Source organism: Hyperoodon ampullatus (genome assembly GCF_949752795.1).
Source record: "Hyperoodon ampullatus genome assembly, chromosome: 19".
Taxonomy (NCBI): domain Eukaryota; kingdom Metazoa; phylum Chordata; class Mammalia; order Artiodactyla; family Ziphiidae; genus Hyperoodon; species Hyperoodon ampullatus.
Genome location: NC_136932.1, coordinates 39725361 through 39744315, shown reverse-complemented (window position 1 = coordinate 39744315; position 18955 = coordinate 39725361). Strand labels below are relative to the sequence as shown.

General features: G+C 50.1%; 1 protein-coding gene across 8 annotated transcripts in view; it reads right to left on the bottom strand.

The window, feature by feature from the left end:
• Window positions 1-15643, bottom strand: part of MINK1 (misshapen like kinase 1) — a 48499-nt gene extending 32856 nt beyond the window's left edge. For all 8 annotated transcript variants that reach the window (XM_079725175.1, XM_079725179.1, XM_079725176.1 and 5 more), the window contains exon 1: window positions 15478-15643. In XM_079725175.1, the coding sequence (XP_079581301.1) occupies window positions 15478-15534 (57 nt within the window). In that variant the 5' untranslated portion in view covers window positions 15535-15643. The remainder of the gene's footprint in view (window positions 1-15477) is intronic.
• Between the last annotated feature and the right edge of the window lie 3312 nt (window positions 15644-18955).

Here is an 18955-nt window from a genome sequence, read left to right as displayed (position 1 = left end):
GATACTCTCCGGCCCCACCAAGGACCAACTCAGAATAAATTACAGCCCAAAGGATGTAGGTGAGAAAGAAGGAGGAATTTCCTGCCTCTTTTTTTCTAAGAAACCTTCCCTGGATGCATTCATGCCAACTTTAGGGCCCTGTGACCAGTTCATGCATTCATTCAACAAACATCAAGTGCCTGACAGATACTAGAATGTGGCAATGAACAAAACAGAAATGGACCCCTCCTTCGTGGAGCTTACAGGAAGCAGACATTAAAGATGCAATTACACAACTACATAAACTCAACTGTGATAGGCTATAAGAAAAAGTACACGGCACTATTAGAAAGATTAAAGGGAGTTCATGATAGGGGTTGGGGCGGGGGGGCGGGGGGTGGGCAGTAAAGGGCTGCTGGGAAGTGATAGTCGGAGTTAACTGAGCAAAGGTCAGGGGTGGGGAAGGCCCAAGGCCCTGAAGCAGAAAGAACCTTTAGTCTCCAGGCAAGGCCAGTGAGGATCCTAGTGGCTAGGCGCCCCGCCTGAATCTGTGCCTTTCCATAAAGCACTTTACACATTTTTGTGCGAAAGTCCTGTCTCTCACATCTGAACAAAGCCATTGTATCCCCATCAGAATGTCCCGAAGGGTGGGGTGCAGGTTTCCCCACTCTGGCTGACTGCTTCCTCTGGGTGGGCCCAGAGCTTTTACACAAAAGGGCATGCAGGGCCAGAGGCACTGCTCAGCCACTGCTGGAATTCCTGACTCAGGGGGCAGGACAAACAGGAGTTTCAAGTTCAGATATTAGATTTTGAAGTTGCTCTTTCTTCCAATGAAGCCGGAAGATGGTAGAAAACTCTAGGGTAGGGAAGGGGAAGCCAGGCCCACACCTGGGGACTTAGTGACTCACCCACCCACAGCCGTTAAGATTGCACTCAATACACTGGGTGGTTTTCTCTTTCCCAAATAAAATGTGAAGGAGGAGAGGAATGTTACCAGAACCTTTCTGGTAACTTTCATAAGAGACACCCTTTCTGAGCACTTTCACAAGAGAAATCATGTGGCTACCACCTATCTAATGAGCAGTTACCAAGCTAAGCACTTTACTTACACTTTTATTTAACCCTGAAACAGCCCTGTTAGGTGGGTCCTGTTACCCTCATTTGACGAATGGCGAAAATGAGGCATGGGGGTAGTTATGACCTTGCCAGGGGTCACACAGTAGGTGACAGATCTGGGATTAGGATTCACATCTGTCTCCAGCGTCTATGCTTTTGGGGGTGAGTGATGATGGGGAAGGCCTCACTATAGCAGGTTCCTCTCTATCTTCAAAGACCAAGTAAAAATGCCCTCTTCCCAGGTCAGTCCTCACTTGGTCTGCCTGCTCCTCCCTCGGCACTAACAGACTCAGGAAAGTCTAAGGAGTGCACGCACATATACTGAAGTTCATACTTCAAATGGTCCTTCAGACCTTTTTCTGAACCTTCCCTTTATTTTGTGTTCTTCCCGGATGCCCAGCCCCACGTCCACACCCCAACTTCACCCCACCCTGAACTCTCTCCACAGTAGCTGCTTGTGTTTCCCAGACCAGCTGGGAGACACCACGCTCAGTTATCCCACCCTGACCAACCCCTCCCCCAGTATTGTTTCTCTCAACTCCCCCTTTGCCCAACTTCACACACATAAGTGCACCTTTCCTTACATATACTACACTGCAAAGCACACATCTGATCCATTCATGTGTTTAAGTCAGTGTTGAGAACAAACAGACCACCCCACACAGTAGGCACGCAAAGATATTTAGGAAGGAAGAGAGGAAAGAAAGGAGGAGGGGGCTCTTGGATCTGGGGGAGCTTAAGGATTATCTGGTCCAGTAGTTCTCAAAGGCAATCTGCATCAGATCACCTGGGAAAACACACATACCAGGGCCCCACCCTGGATGGACTAAATCACCTCCGGAGGGCAGGGCCCGGGTGACATGTAGGTTAAAAAAAAAGCTACCCAGGTGATTCTGACTGAGCCTCTGATTAAAAGCCACTGTTCTCATCCCCTTGTTTTGCAAGTAAGGAAACCAAGTCCCAGAGAGATGACACGCATCCTGTAAACTAGAGGGAACTGAAACGGGAACCATGTGTCCCAGCTCCTAATTCCACACTGGCTCTATGCATCACGTTGCCTCAACGCCAGCAGCCCCTGTGTCAGCAGGCCTCCGTCAGGGAGCTCTCTGGAGACATCAGTATCACCCTATCTGAGCAGGTTACAAGGCCAGGGCGGGGGATGTGGGCAGCAGCAGGGGCATTAATCACTGACTTGTGAAACACACCTCCTCTGCACAGAATGCACCTTGGACTCCAGGCTGACCAAACACACACGAGCCCTTCGTTTCTAGTGGGGCCTGGACACTGCCGCAGAGCAGTACGAGTATCGGGAGTCAGATCTAACTAGCTCTGGGACCCTGGCCTGCTGCTGGCACCTTTAGAAATGTAAGATGGTCTATGGATGCTCTGCTTTAAACACAGGCACTTAAACCACTTTTTGCTTTTATTTATGATGGTGAAGATAACCATATCGAGGCAGGCACAATGCCAGGCTGCGGGGTAACAACTAGGGAGGCTGTGAGTCAGGGAGTGCAACGTTCCTCCATTCACACTTTGAGTACCAGGGGTGGGTGGACCAGGCTCAGTCCAAGAAAAACAATCAAGCCTAATTCATACCTGGCTCAATCTAAGAAAGAAATAGGCTTTAGATTGTAGTGAGAGGGACTGAGGTGAGAAGGGCCACTGGGCAGACCCTGGAAGGTGATGCTGAATACATGTAGCTTCCTGTAAGCTTGTACACAGAAAACAGAGAAAAGACTATGAGTCCTCAGAACCTGGGATCCGACTCAAGGACAGGTGATCTAGGGAAACAGCCCTGAACAGGGGACCCTAAGTTGCCACCCCCCACCTACTGGCTAGAGGCCCCTGTGGCCTGGATCTTAACCTGTTAGGCCTCTCTATGACACAAGGCTCTCCTGCCCTCCTCTCTTCCTGGGTGACTTGAGGGCCAAGCGTGTCTCTCCTTCCTTTTCCCTTCTTTCCCCATGAAGTTTGATGAGAAACTAGAAATCGTGTGGACAAAGTGAGGAGGCCGGGCAGGCCACTGAATTGGTCACCTCTGTTCTAAGAAATCCAACTCAATTCTAGGTCACGCTTTGGGTCTGTCCAGGGGTGCGGACACCACAGAGGGATACAGCCTGACCCGGCTCCAAACTGTGCAGGCCTGGAGGCCCAGGAGGGTGACATCAAAGGGGCCTCAAAGGCTGCCCATGATTTCCCCAAGACATCTTTAGCAGCTAACCACCCCTTCCCCCTGTAAGAATCAGGGCCTTTTCTGTGGCCCATCATTCCACGGGAAAGAAGCTCCTGAGTTCATACTGCCTGATATTAAAAACCTACCCTCCCTTTACTTGATGTCACCCACGTATGAGCTTTCAGTTCCTAATGATACATGAATACGTGATGTTGAATAAAGCTTCCAGCCAAAGTTGCACCACTGGCCACCCCTCGGGAAAGGTGGAACACAGGAAGGACAGAGATACTCTACTGGGTCCAAGGTACTCATCTAAGGATGGTTTTCTTCTACTTCCAGGGAGACGCCCAGTTAACACATGAACCCCTCACACACAAACACATAAATGTCGTTACCTTTTATTATCTTCATGCCCTACATGATCTTCTTTCCACCTTCCTAGAGCAGCTACCCACCAGACCCCCAGCATGAGAAGTAAGAGCTGAGAACAAGCAAGATGATGAATATAAGTACAAGAGAACCAGAAAGCAAATGATAGCTGGGAGATGGCAAAAGGAGCTGAATATGGAAGAGAAACCCTCAACTTCTCTTTCTGCTGCCTAATCCTTTTGTGATTCCATGTAGCCATTTCATTTACAATCCCTCTCGGAGGTGACCGCCTTGCACTAGAGCCAGGAGGGAGGGGGGGTGTCCTGAGTTGGCTGATGACACATGGACTTAAACAGGCCACTTCACCTGACTCAACAAACAGTAAACATCTGCTATGTCAGCCCTCTGCTCAGCTCTGCACACACAGAAAGGGAGGAGACACAGAATGGTGGTTGCCAGGGGCTGGGGGAGGGGAATGGGGAGTCCATGTTTAATGGGGACAGAGTTTCAGTTGGGGAAGATGAAAAAGTTCTGGCGAGGGATGGCGGTGATGGTTGCACAACAATGCGAATGTGCTTAATGCCACCCAACTGTACACTTAAAAATGGCTAAAACGGGGGCTTCCCTGGTGGCGCAGTGGTTAAGAATCTGCCTGCCAATGCAGGGGACACAAGTTCGAGCCCTGGTCCAGGAAGATCCCACGTACCGCGGAGCAACTAAGCCCATGCGCCACAACTACTGAGCCCGTGGTGCCACAACTACTGAAGCTCGCATGCCTAGAGCCCGTGCTCCGCAACAAGGGAAGCCACCACAATGAGAAGCCTGCGCACCGCAACAGAGTAGCCCCTGCTCGCCGCAACTAGAGAAAGCCCGCCCACAGCAACAAAGACCCAACGCAGCCCAAAAAAAAAAGGCTAAAATGCTAAATTTTATGTTATGCACATTTAACTACAATTTAAAAAGATTTTTTTAAGGTGGGAGGGATGAGATAGTCTTCCTCTCCTCTCTCTGAAGAACAGGCCTTCGGAATCATTAACTCTTTCCTCCAGAATAAATCTGAATTCTTGTGCACGCTTTCCCCTCCTATCATCAGAGTACTGTGCCCGGCAGCCTGACATCTAGAAATCTCTACCAGTTCTGGGCACAGGCCCCATGGAGCTTTGTGTTCCCAGCAGGTGCCCACCAACGCCAACCCACCAGCAGTTCACAAAGGCTCAGGCTAAAGTCATTTACTTAGAAAAAAAAAAAATTTTTTTAAAGTCACTTAATCCATCAATCAAGTCACTCCCTCTTCTCAAAAAATGCACCCATGTGATTAAAACCTGTCCTCTACCAAGACGCAGATCTAGACCGTGTGCTCTTGCAGGTGGTGACCACTTCTCATACAGGCGGCCTCCAATCCATGAAACAGGCCATGTTCCTAAGTCTCCTGATACTTCACCATAGAAACTTTACGGACAGTGTTATATTATCCCAAGTGAGCCCACAAAGCCTGTTTCCCACAGGCCACACATTCATGATTAAAGCCAGTTGAAAACAATGCTGCTCCAGGTACATAGTCCAGAATGTCAGCTGCAGGGTGCCCTCCCCTCAACACACACCCACAGACAAAGACACCTGCCACCTGGGCGCAGGCCTCCACCAGCACAGGGGCGCACAGGCTCAGGTTCTGGGTTGAGTCTGAACCCGAGTCTTTTTTTTTTTTTTACTTTTTTTGGGCATGCCACTCTGTATGTGGGATCTTAGTTCCCCGACCAGGGATCGAACCCATGCCCCTGCATTGGAAGCGTGGAGTCTTAAACACTGGACCACCAGGGAAGTCCCTGAACCCGAGTCTGAATCTGAAATCTGCCGCTTACTGGCTGTCCAACCTTAGGCACGTTATTTAACTTCCAAGTTCTGAAAGCCTTGGTCTCGTCATCTTGAAAATGAATAAAATATCCCACTTCAAAGGGTTATTGTGAGGGATAATGAGATTATATAAGGAGAGAACATACTGCATAGTAAGTATTCATTATTATTCCTATTCCACCCCAGAACCCCTTCTGAAATGAATCCCCATTAAAATACAAATGACTTGTTACAGAGCAATTTTTGTTCTGAACTGAAGAAAGAGAGGAAAAGAGGGCTTCCTAGAGGTCTGGAGGGATAAAGGAACTGGCAAACTTCTGAACCACAGGCTGCCTGGCCCCCCCAACCCTGCTTTGTGGGGTTGAAGGTAGTTTCCACAGTGAAGGACCTTGTGAAGGTTAGAGGGACCTTCTCCAACTTCACCAAACCTTAGCTAGACTAGACCAAGAGCCCATCCAGTCCTGCCCTCCTAAGTTGGATTCAGAGAGTGAGAAGTGATGGTGGCTCTGCTGCACGGCTGCATCGGTGCATCCCCGCCACTCACCCACCCCCAAAGCTCTGCTCTTCTCCAAAGGATACTAGGCAAGTGGTCTTCCCTCTAGTTATTCCCTGCAATTTGAGCAACGACACTCACTCAGCACACCCGTCTTCAAGGGGCCAACCGTATGATGCAAAGACACGAGAGAAGAGATACATACGCCAGCCTCCTCTCTCACGCTGTGACCACACACCTACCTCCGCCTCCCCTCCCGCTGCTCAGGCTTTTGGGTGCCCCTGCCCAATCGTTTTGTTTTGTTTTAATTGAAGTATAGTTGATTTACAACATTATATCAGTTTCTGGTGTACGGTAGAGTGATTCAATTATATACATATATATTTTTCAGATTATTTTCTGTTATGGGTTATTACAAGATATTGAATCTGTCTGAATCTTTTCTTGAAGACTCTTCCGTGAACATGCAGAACTGAAGACCAAGCACGACATGCTTTCAACCACTTTCTGACAAATGTGCCTTGAAAGAGAGAGTGGGTAGGTGGTGAAGAGAGAACATGAAAATCTTCTTCCTTGCAGTCTGGCTCTGGAGCCCGCCCAGTTTACCTCCAGAGGTGTTCGGGCAAATAAAAGCTGTGAGAAGAGCCATGTGCCATGCACACAAGTAATTTACAGCCTACATTCCTCTCTCCACCCAGGAAGAAGGAAAGGAGGGGACTTAGGACCTACTTCCGACTTCATGGAAGAAAACATGTCTAGTCCTTCACCTGACCTTTCCCACGTCCATACAAGTTCACAAGAGGCATATTGGCAATTTGGGTGGAAAAACAATTCTTCACTGTGCTGTTCAGTCATGGCAGGGTGGTTAACATCCCTGATCCCCACATACTAGATGCTGTTAGTGCTTCCCAGACAAAGTGACAATGAAACTTCCCTCCCTAACGTATCCAAACACCCCCAGGAGGGCAGTGCCACCCTAGCTGAGAAGCACTAAGGACCTGTACTGTTTTGTGTTACACGGTGCCCAGCACATACAAGGCACTCCAGTGGGAAAGTCACAAGAATACTTAGCTCCAGGGACTTCCCTGGAGGTCCAGTGGTTAAGACTCCATGCTTCCACTGCAGGAATCTTAACCCTGGTCAGGGAAGGGTTTGATCCCTGGTCAGGGAACTAAGATCCCGCATGCTGCACAGTGTGGCCAAAAAAATTAAAAGAAAAAAAAAACACAAAAAAACTTAATTCCTTATCTCTACCAAGTGAGTAATTACTGAACCCCTACTGTGTGCTCAGCATTTTTGTGGGCACTGTGAGCATCAACAGGAAGGATGGATCAGGGTTCCTATATGTAAGGAAGTGACAGGGAAAACATGACCATGAAATATTCAATATGGGTAACATATGCTCAAATGCTAAATTACAAGGGCTATGAAAAGGTGGAGAAGGTGACCAGTGAGGGCTGGCTCGGTCAGGGGAGGCTTCGTGGGAGAAGTGGAAGTTGAGGTGGCTTGAAGGAGGTGGAATTTTCTTCACACAGCCCTGCTGATCCTCAATCTGTCCCTGCAAGGACCGCTGTTCATAGAAAACCCCTCCAAGCCTGTGGTTCAGCAAGCCCAGCCCTTCAGATCCTGTCCTCGGATGATTTCTGGTGGAAGAGGGTGTGAGAAGTTTCCCCTTCTCTCTCAGAAGACCCGCTACTGTCAGGCCTGCTTTCAGGAGGCCCTTCTCATCCTAAAGGCAGAGCAGAGGTGCATTCACTGCCACATGCACTGACTGAGTCAACAGACTCTGAGTGGTTGGGATGCTTCACTTATCACCGGCGGCAGCGGTAAGACTCTCCTGCCCCCGGGACACGCACTTCCCTCCTCGGTCAAAGGACTTCTTGCCTGCTCCCTTACCAACCTTCAACCTTCCTCTCAGGCAAAGAGTCTCCATGTCCTCCGCTCATCCCTCTCTCCACGGGGTGTGCCACCGAACGCTTCCCACAGCCCACCCCGCCCTCCTGACATTTCAGCTGCTCCTGGAGGCTGGCTCCTCCAAGAAGCCCAAGACTGTGGTTCTCCAGCCCTGTTTCATTTCAAACGTGCAAAATCAGCAACACTCCCCCTATACACCTCACTCATCCTTGACTTGTACAACAATGTTAAACTGAGAGTTGCATACACACACACACACGTGTGTGTGTGTGTGTGTGTGTGTATATATATATATATATATACAGTATCTACCTAATGTTACGAAGATTCCCACATCCCACAACCACAAAAGCTAAGCCAAGGATGGGCCTACTTGTGCTTATTCCTGTGAGACTTACCGACATTCCAACCCTGGACACTCGGGCTAGTACCATCGATTCAAACACACATACACACACACACGTGAGGAGATGAAAATGTTAAGTAGCTTGATGGTAGTTATTTCACTATCTCTGTGTCTATCAAAACATGTGGTACACCTTAAATACACACAATTTTTATAAAAAATACAGTATAAAACATCTAGCGGTATACCTTTCTCCCTTATACACCCGCTTTGGCCAATCGTCACACTCACGCACCCTCTGCAGAGCGACATGCGAGTCCGCACAGACCCAGTACTCAGAGACGCTCCTCCCAATAAATAAAAATGACAGGGCTTCCCTGGTGGCACAGTGGTTGAGAGTCCACCTGCTGATGCAGGGGACACGGGTTCGTGCCCCGGTCCGGGAAGATCTCACATGCCGCGGAGCGGCTGAGCCCGTGAGCCATGGCCGCTGAGCCTGCGCGTCCGGAGCCTGTGCTCCGCAACGGGAGAGGCCGCGACAGCGAGAGGCCCGCGTACCACAAAAAAAAAAAAAAAAAAGACAGTTATATGCCCTTTCCATATAATACCCTTACCCTTTGAAACAAACTTTTTTTTTTTTCCCCTCCCATAGGAAGGTTCAGAAGAAATCCTTTTGGAAATTAAGCCTGGAGTTTCTACTGCATCCTCAGACCCCTGGCCCTTGGTTGCTGACCACATGCTCCACCCTAAAAATGGCCCTGATCCAAGGTCTCCCAATTCTGGCCATCGCCTCTACCTGCTGGTTCACCTCTATCTACTCTTTCTGTGGCAACGCTAGCTTGGTTTTTCAACATGTGATTTGTTTCTCTCTCAATCTACCAACCAAATATTTGTCTTGCGAAAAGTAAAAACAATTCTTTTATGGGCTCTCATGGCATGCCAAAGTTTTCTGCTACAGTCCTTATCATGACTTGCAATTTTATGTATATGTAATTATACATATATAATTATTTTATTAATGTCTCTCCCCACAACTAGACTGTAGGAAAACCATGTCTATCTTGTGTGTCATTGTATCCTCTGTGCCTAGTTCTAGCTCTTTCCTCAAGCAGAACAGGAAATCCTACCCACCATTAGCAGGTACATCCTCGGCTGGCTGTCTGGCCACTGGGCAATATCTCTAGGGGCTCCTTGGATCACCACAATTCCATCCCTTTCTTCTCTCCTCCCTCTGCCATTCCCTACCCTTATTAAGAACAAAAAGCCTCAAACACCTTTTCAATTACCCTCTAGAGGAGCTTCCCGTAGATGGAAGAATCCCAGACTCAAGTCAAGAACTGGTTGGTTAGGAGAAGAGCAGGAAGAACAGGAGAGAGGAGAGAATGAATATGGGCTTCTACCACGTCATGTTCTTGTATCTTCCTATATTCTGTGGGCATTCAAGAAATGCTTTGAGAGTTCACTTGTTAACCTGATAACTTTTTGTTCAATTTCTTCAACCTACTAAAGAAAAAACTGAGGGAGCTGTGGGTGCAAAGTGAGTGCTGGGGGAGGGGAAAAGACTGCATATCAGATTTCAAGATGACTGACCACGGGACAACAGAAAATGAGTATAATTCACAGCAACCAGATTTAACAAAAACTTCCTGACCCTGAGGGTTCTAAGATAATGAGGAAGGCAATAACAGGTTAAAAAAAAAAAGGGGGTGGGGGGAGAGCCGCAGCTTGCAAAGGGATTGCTTAGAGGGATGCTTCCAGAGGTCTGATTAAATAGCTCAGAATAGTATGAGCACACTATTACATACTTCCCGTAGTATCTAGAACCTGATTCTCAATAAAACAGACCAGCAATGCTTGGTGACTGACTGATGCAGGAAAGAAAATTAGTCATAACTTTCTCTGGTACAACTTTGGAGACAGAAAGATTAGTCTGGCAGACTCTCAGATGGCTTCTGGAGATGCTCTGCAGCCCCAGAACTGTTTTATGTTCCTGGATTGAGAGGTCACTGCATTCCTTATTCATAGACCAATGCCAAAGTACAAGCTTGTAAAGAGTGGTTGCACACTTCCTGCTATCTTGTCCCCAGGATGACAAGCAAGGACACTCAACATACCCAAACTGTGTGAGTTACCCCCTTTTAGGCACACAGTTCGGAGTTGAAAGGAATGGAGGCCATATCTGAAATCAGGATTCTACACAGCAGAGTCTTAAGTGAGCTCCTGGGATAAGCGTGAAGGGGTGGGCCAGCCTGCTCTCTTGCTGACCTTCTTACTGTTCTCTTAACTGTGAAAACCTCACTTCTTCAAAGACCCTCCCCTCCGTGTGTTACGAAGGGCCATGGCTCTGGCCTATCCCGCAGCATAAAGGGTGGCGACGCCCCTTCCCTCGTTTGGGGGATGGCTGAACACCTAGTTCCAGCAAAGTTCTCCGCAACCTTCCTTCCACCCTCTTGCCAAAGCAGCTTTTCACTTCACTCCAAGTGCCACTAGCTCCCCAAACAGCCCCACTCCCATCTGCGGTTCTCTAGGAAAAAAGTCCCCAGTCAATGCCATTGCTTCTGCTGCAGGAGGTCAGTCTCCCCGTCCCCTGCCTGAGGCATCTGTCGCCAACATTTGGACAGCGAGCACATCAGAGTGCAGCAGTTGCTCAGCAGCCTAGAAGTACATGCCCAGAACTGCCAGCTTTCTGAGTGGTGCTGGCTCCACAGCCTCGTGAAGAAAAAAGGAAGGGGAAGCGACTCCTCCAAAGAACAGACACAACAACATAAGATCATTTGAGAAAGAACATCTCTGTCAGCACTACTACCCGGCAACAAGTCCCTCCTGACTGCACGTCATGGTATTATTTCAATACAGCCACACTGCGCACAGCTCCATGGTTCCAAGGACACTGCAGTCTAAAACCTCCAGCTGGCTGGACAGTAAAGAGAGGCTGCTTGGTTTATGAAGTGGGTCAACCAAAAAGAGCAATGCAAAAGGAGAGAGGTCACCCCGGGGTCTGGTCCCTCCTTGTCCCGTCCTCTTCCACTGGTACTTATCCTTTGTGAGAAGCCAAGAGTTCCAAGTCAGAAGATTCTCCTGGAATATAACCAAGCCTGGACACACAGAAGGTTTGACAAAAGAGGCCCGCTTTTTCTCTTGGAAGGTCCTAACTTTACTTCAAGGACGTTGCTCCGAAGGAGGCTTCCAGAACTCTTGTTTACCACAAGGTCTGATTCCAAAAACAACCCAGAAAAGATATATTCTTAATTGTGTGTATATAGACGGCAAGAGAAAGCCTAACAAGCATGAGACTTACTGAATGCTTTCTCTAAGCAAGACTGTGCTAAGAGCTTTCACTTGTTATGATACGCGTTTATTCAACAAACAGTTGAGCCCCCACTATGTTCAAAACACTGTTACAGGCACTGGGGATGCAAAAATGAACAGAACAGTCAAAATCCTAACTCACACTGAACTTATATGTATATGTATATCTATATCTATATCTATATATATAGATAGATATTTTTTTTTTTTTTGGCGGTATGTGGGCCTCTCACTGTTGTGGCCTCTCCCGTTGCGGAGCACAGGCTCCGGACGCACAGGCTCAGCGGCCATGGCTCATGGGCCCAGCCACTCCGCGGCATGTGGGATCTTCCCGGACCAGGACACGAACCCGTGTCCCCTGCATCGACAGGCGGACTCTCAACCACTGCGCCACCAGGGAAGCCCTGAACTTATATTTTAGTCGGGGTTGATGTATATAAATATATGTCAGCTGGCAATAAATACTATGAAATAAAACAAAGCAGGCTAAGGGATGCTATATAAAAATTTATATGAAAAAGAAGCAGGGGAGGAAGTGCTATTTTAGATACACTTGCGCTGGAAGCCTTCTCTGATTGTCATCTGATAACAATTAACAGTAAGGAGGAGGGCTTCCCTGGTGGCGCAGTGGTTAAGAATCCGCCTGCCAATGCAGGGGACACGGGTTCAAGCCCTGGTCCGGGAAGATCCCACATGCCGCGGAGCCACTAAGCCCGTGCGCCACAACTACTGAGCCTGCGTGCCACAACTACTGAAGCCCATGTGCCTAGAGCCTGTGCTCCGCGACAAAGAGAAGCCACCTCAATGAGCAGCCCCCGCTCCTCACAACTAGAGAAAGCCTGCGTGCAGCAACAAAGACCCCATGCAACCAAAAAACCAAAAAAACAAAACAACAACAAAAACAATAAGGGTGATCATATAGTCACGACGTGCCAGGAACTGAACTAAGTACTTAATATGCAGTATTTCACTTAATCCTCAGCAACTCTGAGTTCAGTACCGTCACCACTATATACAGATGGGCAAACGGAGCCTTAGAGAGGTAAGGCTCTTTGCAGACTCTGCAGCAAACTAGGGAAGAAGGGGGAGAAAGGCCAAGGTTACACAGTAAGTGAGAAAGCAGGCAGGGACTTGAACTCAGGAACACAACCCCATGCTACTGGGCTGGCGGACAAACAGAGCCTCAGAGAGGTCAAGCGTGCCTGTGGTCACAGTGTGGTAGGTCCATCTGCCCCTCCACACATGGCTAAGAGATAATGCAATTCAATTTTCCCTAATATCAGACTATTACTCTCATCACCAGCTGGAAGACAAGCCCTATCTTGAAATAAGAGGAGAAAGACAACTTGGGCTCTTTGACGCCACCTAATAAATGCTGAATATGTTCCTCTCCCATCCCCTCCCCAGGCCCCCAACACGAGACGATGTAGGTACAGGGAAACACGCTTTTCTGCTAATTCTCCAGGTTGCCATTTCTCACTGGAAAACAGACAGAAACAGAACAGGAGATGACTGAGAGAGCTTCTCAACAGTGCCACAGGGGCTCTCCGAGGTGGGGCGGAGGGGACAGGCTCTGAGCAAAGGCCGGCAGCAAGGAGAAAGCAGGGCTTCTGCAGCCCCATTTCAAAGAAAGCACTCCCTCCAGCCCTGGAGTACTGGGGTGGTAGTGGGGGAAGGGCAATGCTTTCTTAAGCATCATGGGGCAGGAAAGACACACACACTGGGCGCAGGTCACAGGCTCTCTTGATGAAGGGAGAGGAGAATAAAACAGGAGGCGATTGAGGAAAGAGGCTAACATTGCCTCAAGTAGAGAATTCCAGAAGGGAAATACCAAATCCAAGTCAGATGGTGTTTGCAGAATTGCTGGAAATCCCAGGTTGAGGGTCCAGGCCAAACTACCAGAAGAGGCTAAAGGGAAAGAGAAGCCCAAGGAGAGTCCCACAAGGTTTAAACCAAAGGTCATGGTTTGGACCCACCTTCTTTTTTATTATATTTAAGTCACCACAGCACAGGAACCTGTAGCCAGAGTTAATCAACAACCAAGGTGGGAAGGGAAGATGGGGGCTCATCCTAAAGACAAGCTCATTAAGGGGAGCCTGGATTTCCATCTTATATCCCAGCTGGCTTAACTTGAGAATCGCAGTTTAAACTAATCTTAACAATCTCCCTCCTGGGCTTCCCTGGTGACGCAGTGGTTAAGAATCCACCTGACAATGCAGAGGACACGGGTTCGAGCCCTGGTCCAGGAAGATCCCACATGCCGCGGAGCAACTAAGCCCATGCACCACAACTACTGAGCCTGCGCTCTAGAGCCCGTGAGCCACAACTACTGAGCCCGCGTGCCAAAACTACTGAAGCCCACACGCCTAGAGCCCGTGTTCCACAACAAGAGAATGAGAAGACCACAATGAGAAGCCCGCGCACCAAAACGAAGAGTAGCCCCTGCTCGCCGCAACTAGAGAAAGCCCGCGAATCTCCCTCCTAAAGCCTTCAGACCCTCTTGCCACCCAACCCCCCCCCACACACACACACAGTGAGAGAGAGAGAGAGAGAGAGAGAGAAATCAGTGCTCCGTCTCCCTCCTCAGCAACTTATCACCTTATCTCCAGCAAGTCAGGTCTCCTAGCCCAACACTGCACCAAACAAATTATGACCTGAATGGCAAGAAAAACTGTGTCACCCAGAGAAACCCAATTAACGACATGACTCTGCTCTCTTAATTCCCCTCTCCCTTCCAGTCATATCCGGGGCACCTGTGTGGCTGACCGCCTTTTCCCACTACTGGCCATGTTCCCTGGCTAACTCAAAAGCCAGAAGACGATTTCAGCAGGGGCCTCCTGAGCAGCTAACCCAGAGATGGGAAATCTTGCTCACCCCAACACCCTGACCTGTTGAGAAAGCCGGAAGGACACAGGACAAAAACACCCCCTGGGGGACAGGCGGGAGTCTTCACCTTGAAATCACTCAGTTGCCCCTTAAGCCAGGGCTCCCTGCTGAAGAAAAACACATAAATGCTGCTGAAAGCCCCCAAATGAGGGCATGCAAGAGCCCCAGGAGGGAAAACGAATATTTCGAAGAAATTCCTGCTGCAGTTGTTTCCTCTGATCCCTTTTCGAATGAACCCCTCCCTGGAGAAATCTCCATCGCCTCCCCCTCCCTCCAGCAAAACCATGAATACCCAGGCTTTTCCAAACCACATGCTGCATGTGTTTGTGTGTGTACAGACATATAAACAACCTCTTCCCAGCCCAGGCCAGAGTTTCTGAAGACAAGAAACGCGTCCCCTCCTCCCCCAGTGCACTTGTCTTTCCTCCCAGCCCCACGCTGCTGCAGAGTTGGTAATGTAATATGCGGGGACCCTGAGACCGGAAATGCCTGGTTCTGGACTGCTGCACTTGAAACGCCAAGGCACGGGGAGAGCTGAGCAGGGGATGAGGGCGGCGGTAGGAGGTGTGCGGCGGAGAGGGGAGGCTGAAGTGCCTGCCGACCGGGAAGAGATGCAATTCAGGGCTGGGCGAGGAGGAGAAAGGGTGATGAGGGGGAGGCTGGCAAGGCAGGGGCAAAGTCAAAATTCGAGGAGCCGAAAAAGAGGAGGGGGAGGAAGAAGATCTAAGTAAGAGCAAGGGGGGAAAGAGGCCTCAAAGCATGTCAGGGGCCAGGGAGGGGCATCACGGTAAAGATTCTGCAGGCTCAGAACCAGAGGGTGACCCTCAAACACCTGGGAGGAAGGGGATACGGAACCTGAGTAAAGGTAGAGGAGGAGGGAAGAATGGGGGCGGGGCACCCCAGGGCGGGGACCAAACTGGCTCCCAGAATCTGCAGCGCGTGGAGAGCGGAGGGGAGCGGAGGGCGGAGGCCTGGCAGCAGCGGGCGCCCGGAAAGGGGCGGGGGTCGCCGCGGGGCTAGGCTGGGGGGCAGCGCGCTCACCCGCAGGGCGGACAGGTCGATGTCGTCCAGGCTGCGGGCGGGGGCTGGGTCGCCCATGGCCTCCGCCGGGAACGGGGCCCCGGGGCCGCTCACGCTCCGGCTCGGTTATTCCGCTGCCGCCGTCGCCGCTTCTCCCCCATCGGGGGATCCCGGGGGCGGACTCCACCGCGCCTCCCGCGGAGAACCGGGAGGGGGAAGGCCGGCGGGAAGACCGACCCACCGACTGACAGGCGATATCGCCCCAGAGCCCGCAACCCGAGCCTCCCGACTCTCCCGCGCAGGCGCAGAATGGCCGAGCACCGGGGAGGGTGGAAGAGGGAACGTGACGCGAGCGCGCCGGGTTCCCCCTCCCCCTCGGCGCCGACACCTGCGCGCAGGCGCAGGAGAGAGAGCGAAAGGCGCGCGCGAGGACTGAGCGACCGCGCGAGCCTGGCGTGAAAGAAGTGGGCGGTGGCCGGGGCTGCCGGGGAGCGCGCCCACCAGCTGGTGCGCGTGCGCACACGCGTTTCCTTCTCTCCCCGTATTTTTTGCCCTTTCTCTCCCCCGTTTCCTTCTGAGCTCTCCTTTGACGACGCCTTTCCTTCCCTTTCCCTCCTCTTTCGTGTGCCCAGCTGCCAATCAAGCCACCCACCTCTCTATTTGCGGGGGGAGGGGGGCGGGACCCAACACCCTCTATTACTAGGGGAGTTGTTATGGTAACTCCCCACGCGAGGGCTGGGTGGCCTCTAGATAGGATGGGCTGTCCACCCACCTAATTGCCATGGCAACAGTGGAGCCGCTGAGGGAGGGGCCTCTTCGTGAGACCTTGGCTGGAGAAACCACCTGGGGGATGGGGAGTGGAGAAGAGCGCTGGCTGCCTCAGGAATGCCCCTGACCCCCTTCCCCGGCTGCAGCGGGGAGGGTTGAGAAGGGGATCTCAGATCTCAGGATAGGGAATCCTACCGCAGACCTTTGTCTCTGCACCTCTAGTTCTGTACATAGGAACTGTTTCAACAATTATTCATTGACTGATCCCTGGAGCTGTGCGAGGGGGAGGGGTGGCAAGGGGCAGTGGAAGGGAGCAGGAGGGATCTATGTCTAGCCCCTTCAAATCTTGCTTGGGTCACCTAAGGTCTAGTCATGTTGGCATAGCACCCCCAGCCATTAGCCTCACTGGAGGCTGGGTAATGCTATATAAAGAACAAGGGGTCATGTTCTGCCACTGACATGCTGTGTGACCTTGAACAAGTTGCTTTGCTTCTCTGGGCCTTTCTTTCATTGTGAATTTGAAAGAAAGAGAAGGCCGTTTGATCTTTGAGATCACTTCCAGCAATGATGGTATCTCCAAAAGACCCCACTGTCAGTCTTAATGTAAACATCACTTAGAAGAGTTTGAATGAAAAGTCCTTGGAAAGAGGCAGACATCCTCCTTTCTGGACCCTTCTTCTTTGCACAATCCGATGCACATCCAGTCTTGCTCCTCTCCCCCCCCCCCCCCATCACGCCCAGTTTACCTTGCTGTTGTCCTTGTCCAAGCCATAATCATCACCTACCTCCAATACTCTTATTAGCCTCCTGCTTGGTCTTCTTGACTGACCTCCTTAGGTCAATTCTCTATGCTCAGAGTGCATGATTTTTCTAAATCTCAAATCTGATGTCAATCTTCTGTTTAAGATCCTTCACTAGCTCCCCACTGTCTTTGGAGCCTCAAGTGTGGCAACCATGACCCTTCAAGATTCTGCCTGCTTCTCCTGCCCTGTTTTTCAGTACTCCACCATTCAACCTCACATGTTCTAGCCATATGGAAATCCTCTACACGCAGTTCCCAGAACTCAAAAGACCCTCCTCAACCATTTCTTCTCCCCCAGAATATTCTGACCATGCCCATTCTCACTGACTTTTGCTTTGTCCTTCATGTCTAAATCACCTCCTCCATGAAGACTTCCTTGACCCCCTGAGACTGAGTTTGGCTCTCCTGTTTTAGCTACCTGGCTTAAACCCATGGTAACATTTAACACTTTGAATTGTAAATGTTGAATCTCCTTAAAGGCAAGAATTATGTCAGCCTTGTTCAACACAGGGCCTGGCACCCACTAGAGGTTCAGTAACATGCAAGTGAATGAAGGCCTCTGTGTCTGGGTAGGCACTGTGAAATATAGTAACTCAAGGACAAGAGCATGGGATAGTAGGAAAAAACACAGTGCTTGTGCAAGTCATTAATCTCTCAGGCTCAATTCTATCATCTGTAAAACAGATAATAACAGGAAGGTTAGGATAAAATAAAATTAGGTATGTGAAGCACTTGACATATTCAAGGTCCTCAGTAAATTTACTAATGCCTGACTCAGGCAGTGTTTAGTAAAGACATGCTGAATCAAAGAATGAGCAAATTAAGATCACAGAGGTAGGACAGATGGCCACCCAAACCTCAAGAGGCAGTCTAACCTGGGGGGTGGGGAGGATAGAGAAACAAGATTGGCCCTGTGCTGATAATTATGGAAGCTGGAGTATTGATGTGTGGGTACCTGAGGTTTCATCAGTCTATTCTCTACTTTTATGTATATATGAAATTGTCCATAATAACTTTAAAAGAGACAATGTGGTAAAGGAAGCCCTGGATCAGGCATCAAGAAAAGTTAAACTATTAAAAATAAGACAAATTTTGGGGCTTCCCTGGTGGCACAGTGGTTGGGAATCCTCCTGCCAGTTCAGGGGACACGGGTTCCTGCGCTCTGGGGCCCATGCTCCACAACGCGAGAGGCCGCCGCGATGGGAAACCTGCGCACCGCAGCTGGAGGAGGCCCGCGCGCAGCGGGGAAGACCCAACGCAGACAAAAATAAATAAATAGATAAAAATAAGACAAATTTTGGATCCCTGGGGGTTGGACATTCTGCACAGACCCAATCACCCTCAGGGCCTCCCACCCACCTTGGGAGGCTGGATTCATTCTCTTCACCCTGGGTCTAGAGGCAACTCTTCTGATTGCAGGCCCACTGCTATTTTTCCCTACACTGTGCAGGCCTCCATTCAAGAAACTCCAGGACCAATGAGTGGGGAGCAGATAGACCAGCAGACAGTATGAAGCAGAAGCCCACCTACCCCTGGCCCAGCCCTGGGGCAGCTGCTGCCTCCACTCCACTCCACAGTTAATGAGGTAATGGTCCCCTAGGGAAAGAGGCCCTTAGTGCTGACAATGAGGCTAATTAGCAGAACGCCAATTAGTACCTGGGGACTGGCTATACATGGGAGGGGGAATTTCTTGTGTGGAAGTGGCTTCTTCGGAGGAACGGAGGGCTGGACTCAAAGGAGAGGATGGGAGCAAGGCCACAGTATCCCCTCTCTCCACGCCATCATCCACAAGCACACCCCTCCTCCAGGAAGGCCTCCTAAACTGCTCATTCTATTCCCCTCTGTTTCTTCCTGCTCCTGTGGTCAATTCTGAGATTGGGGAGTGAGGCTGGGGGAACAAAGGGCAAGATCCAGGACTGTGCTAAACTT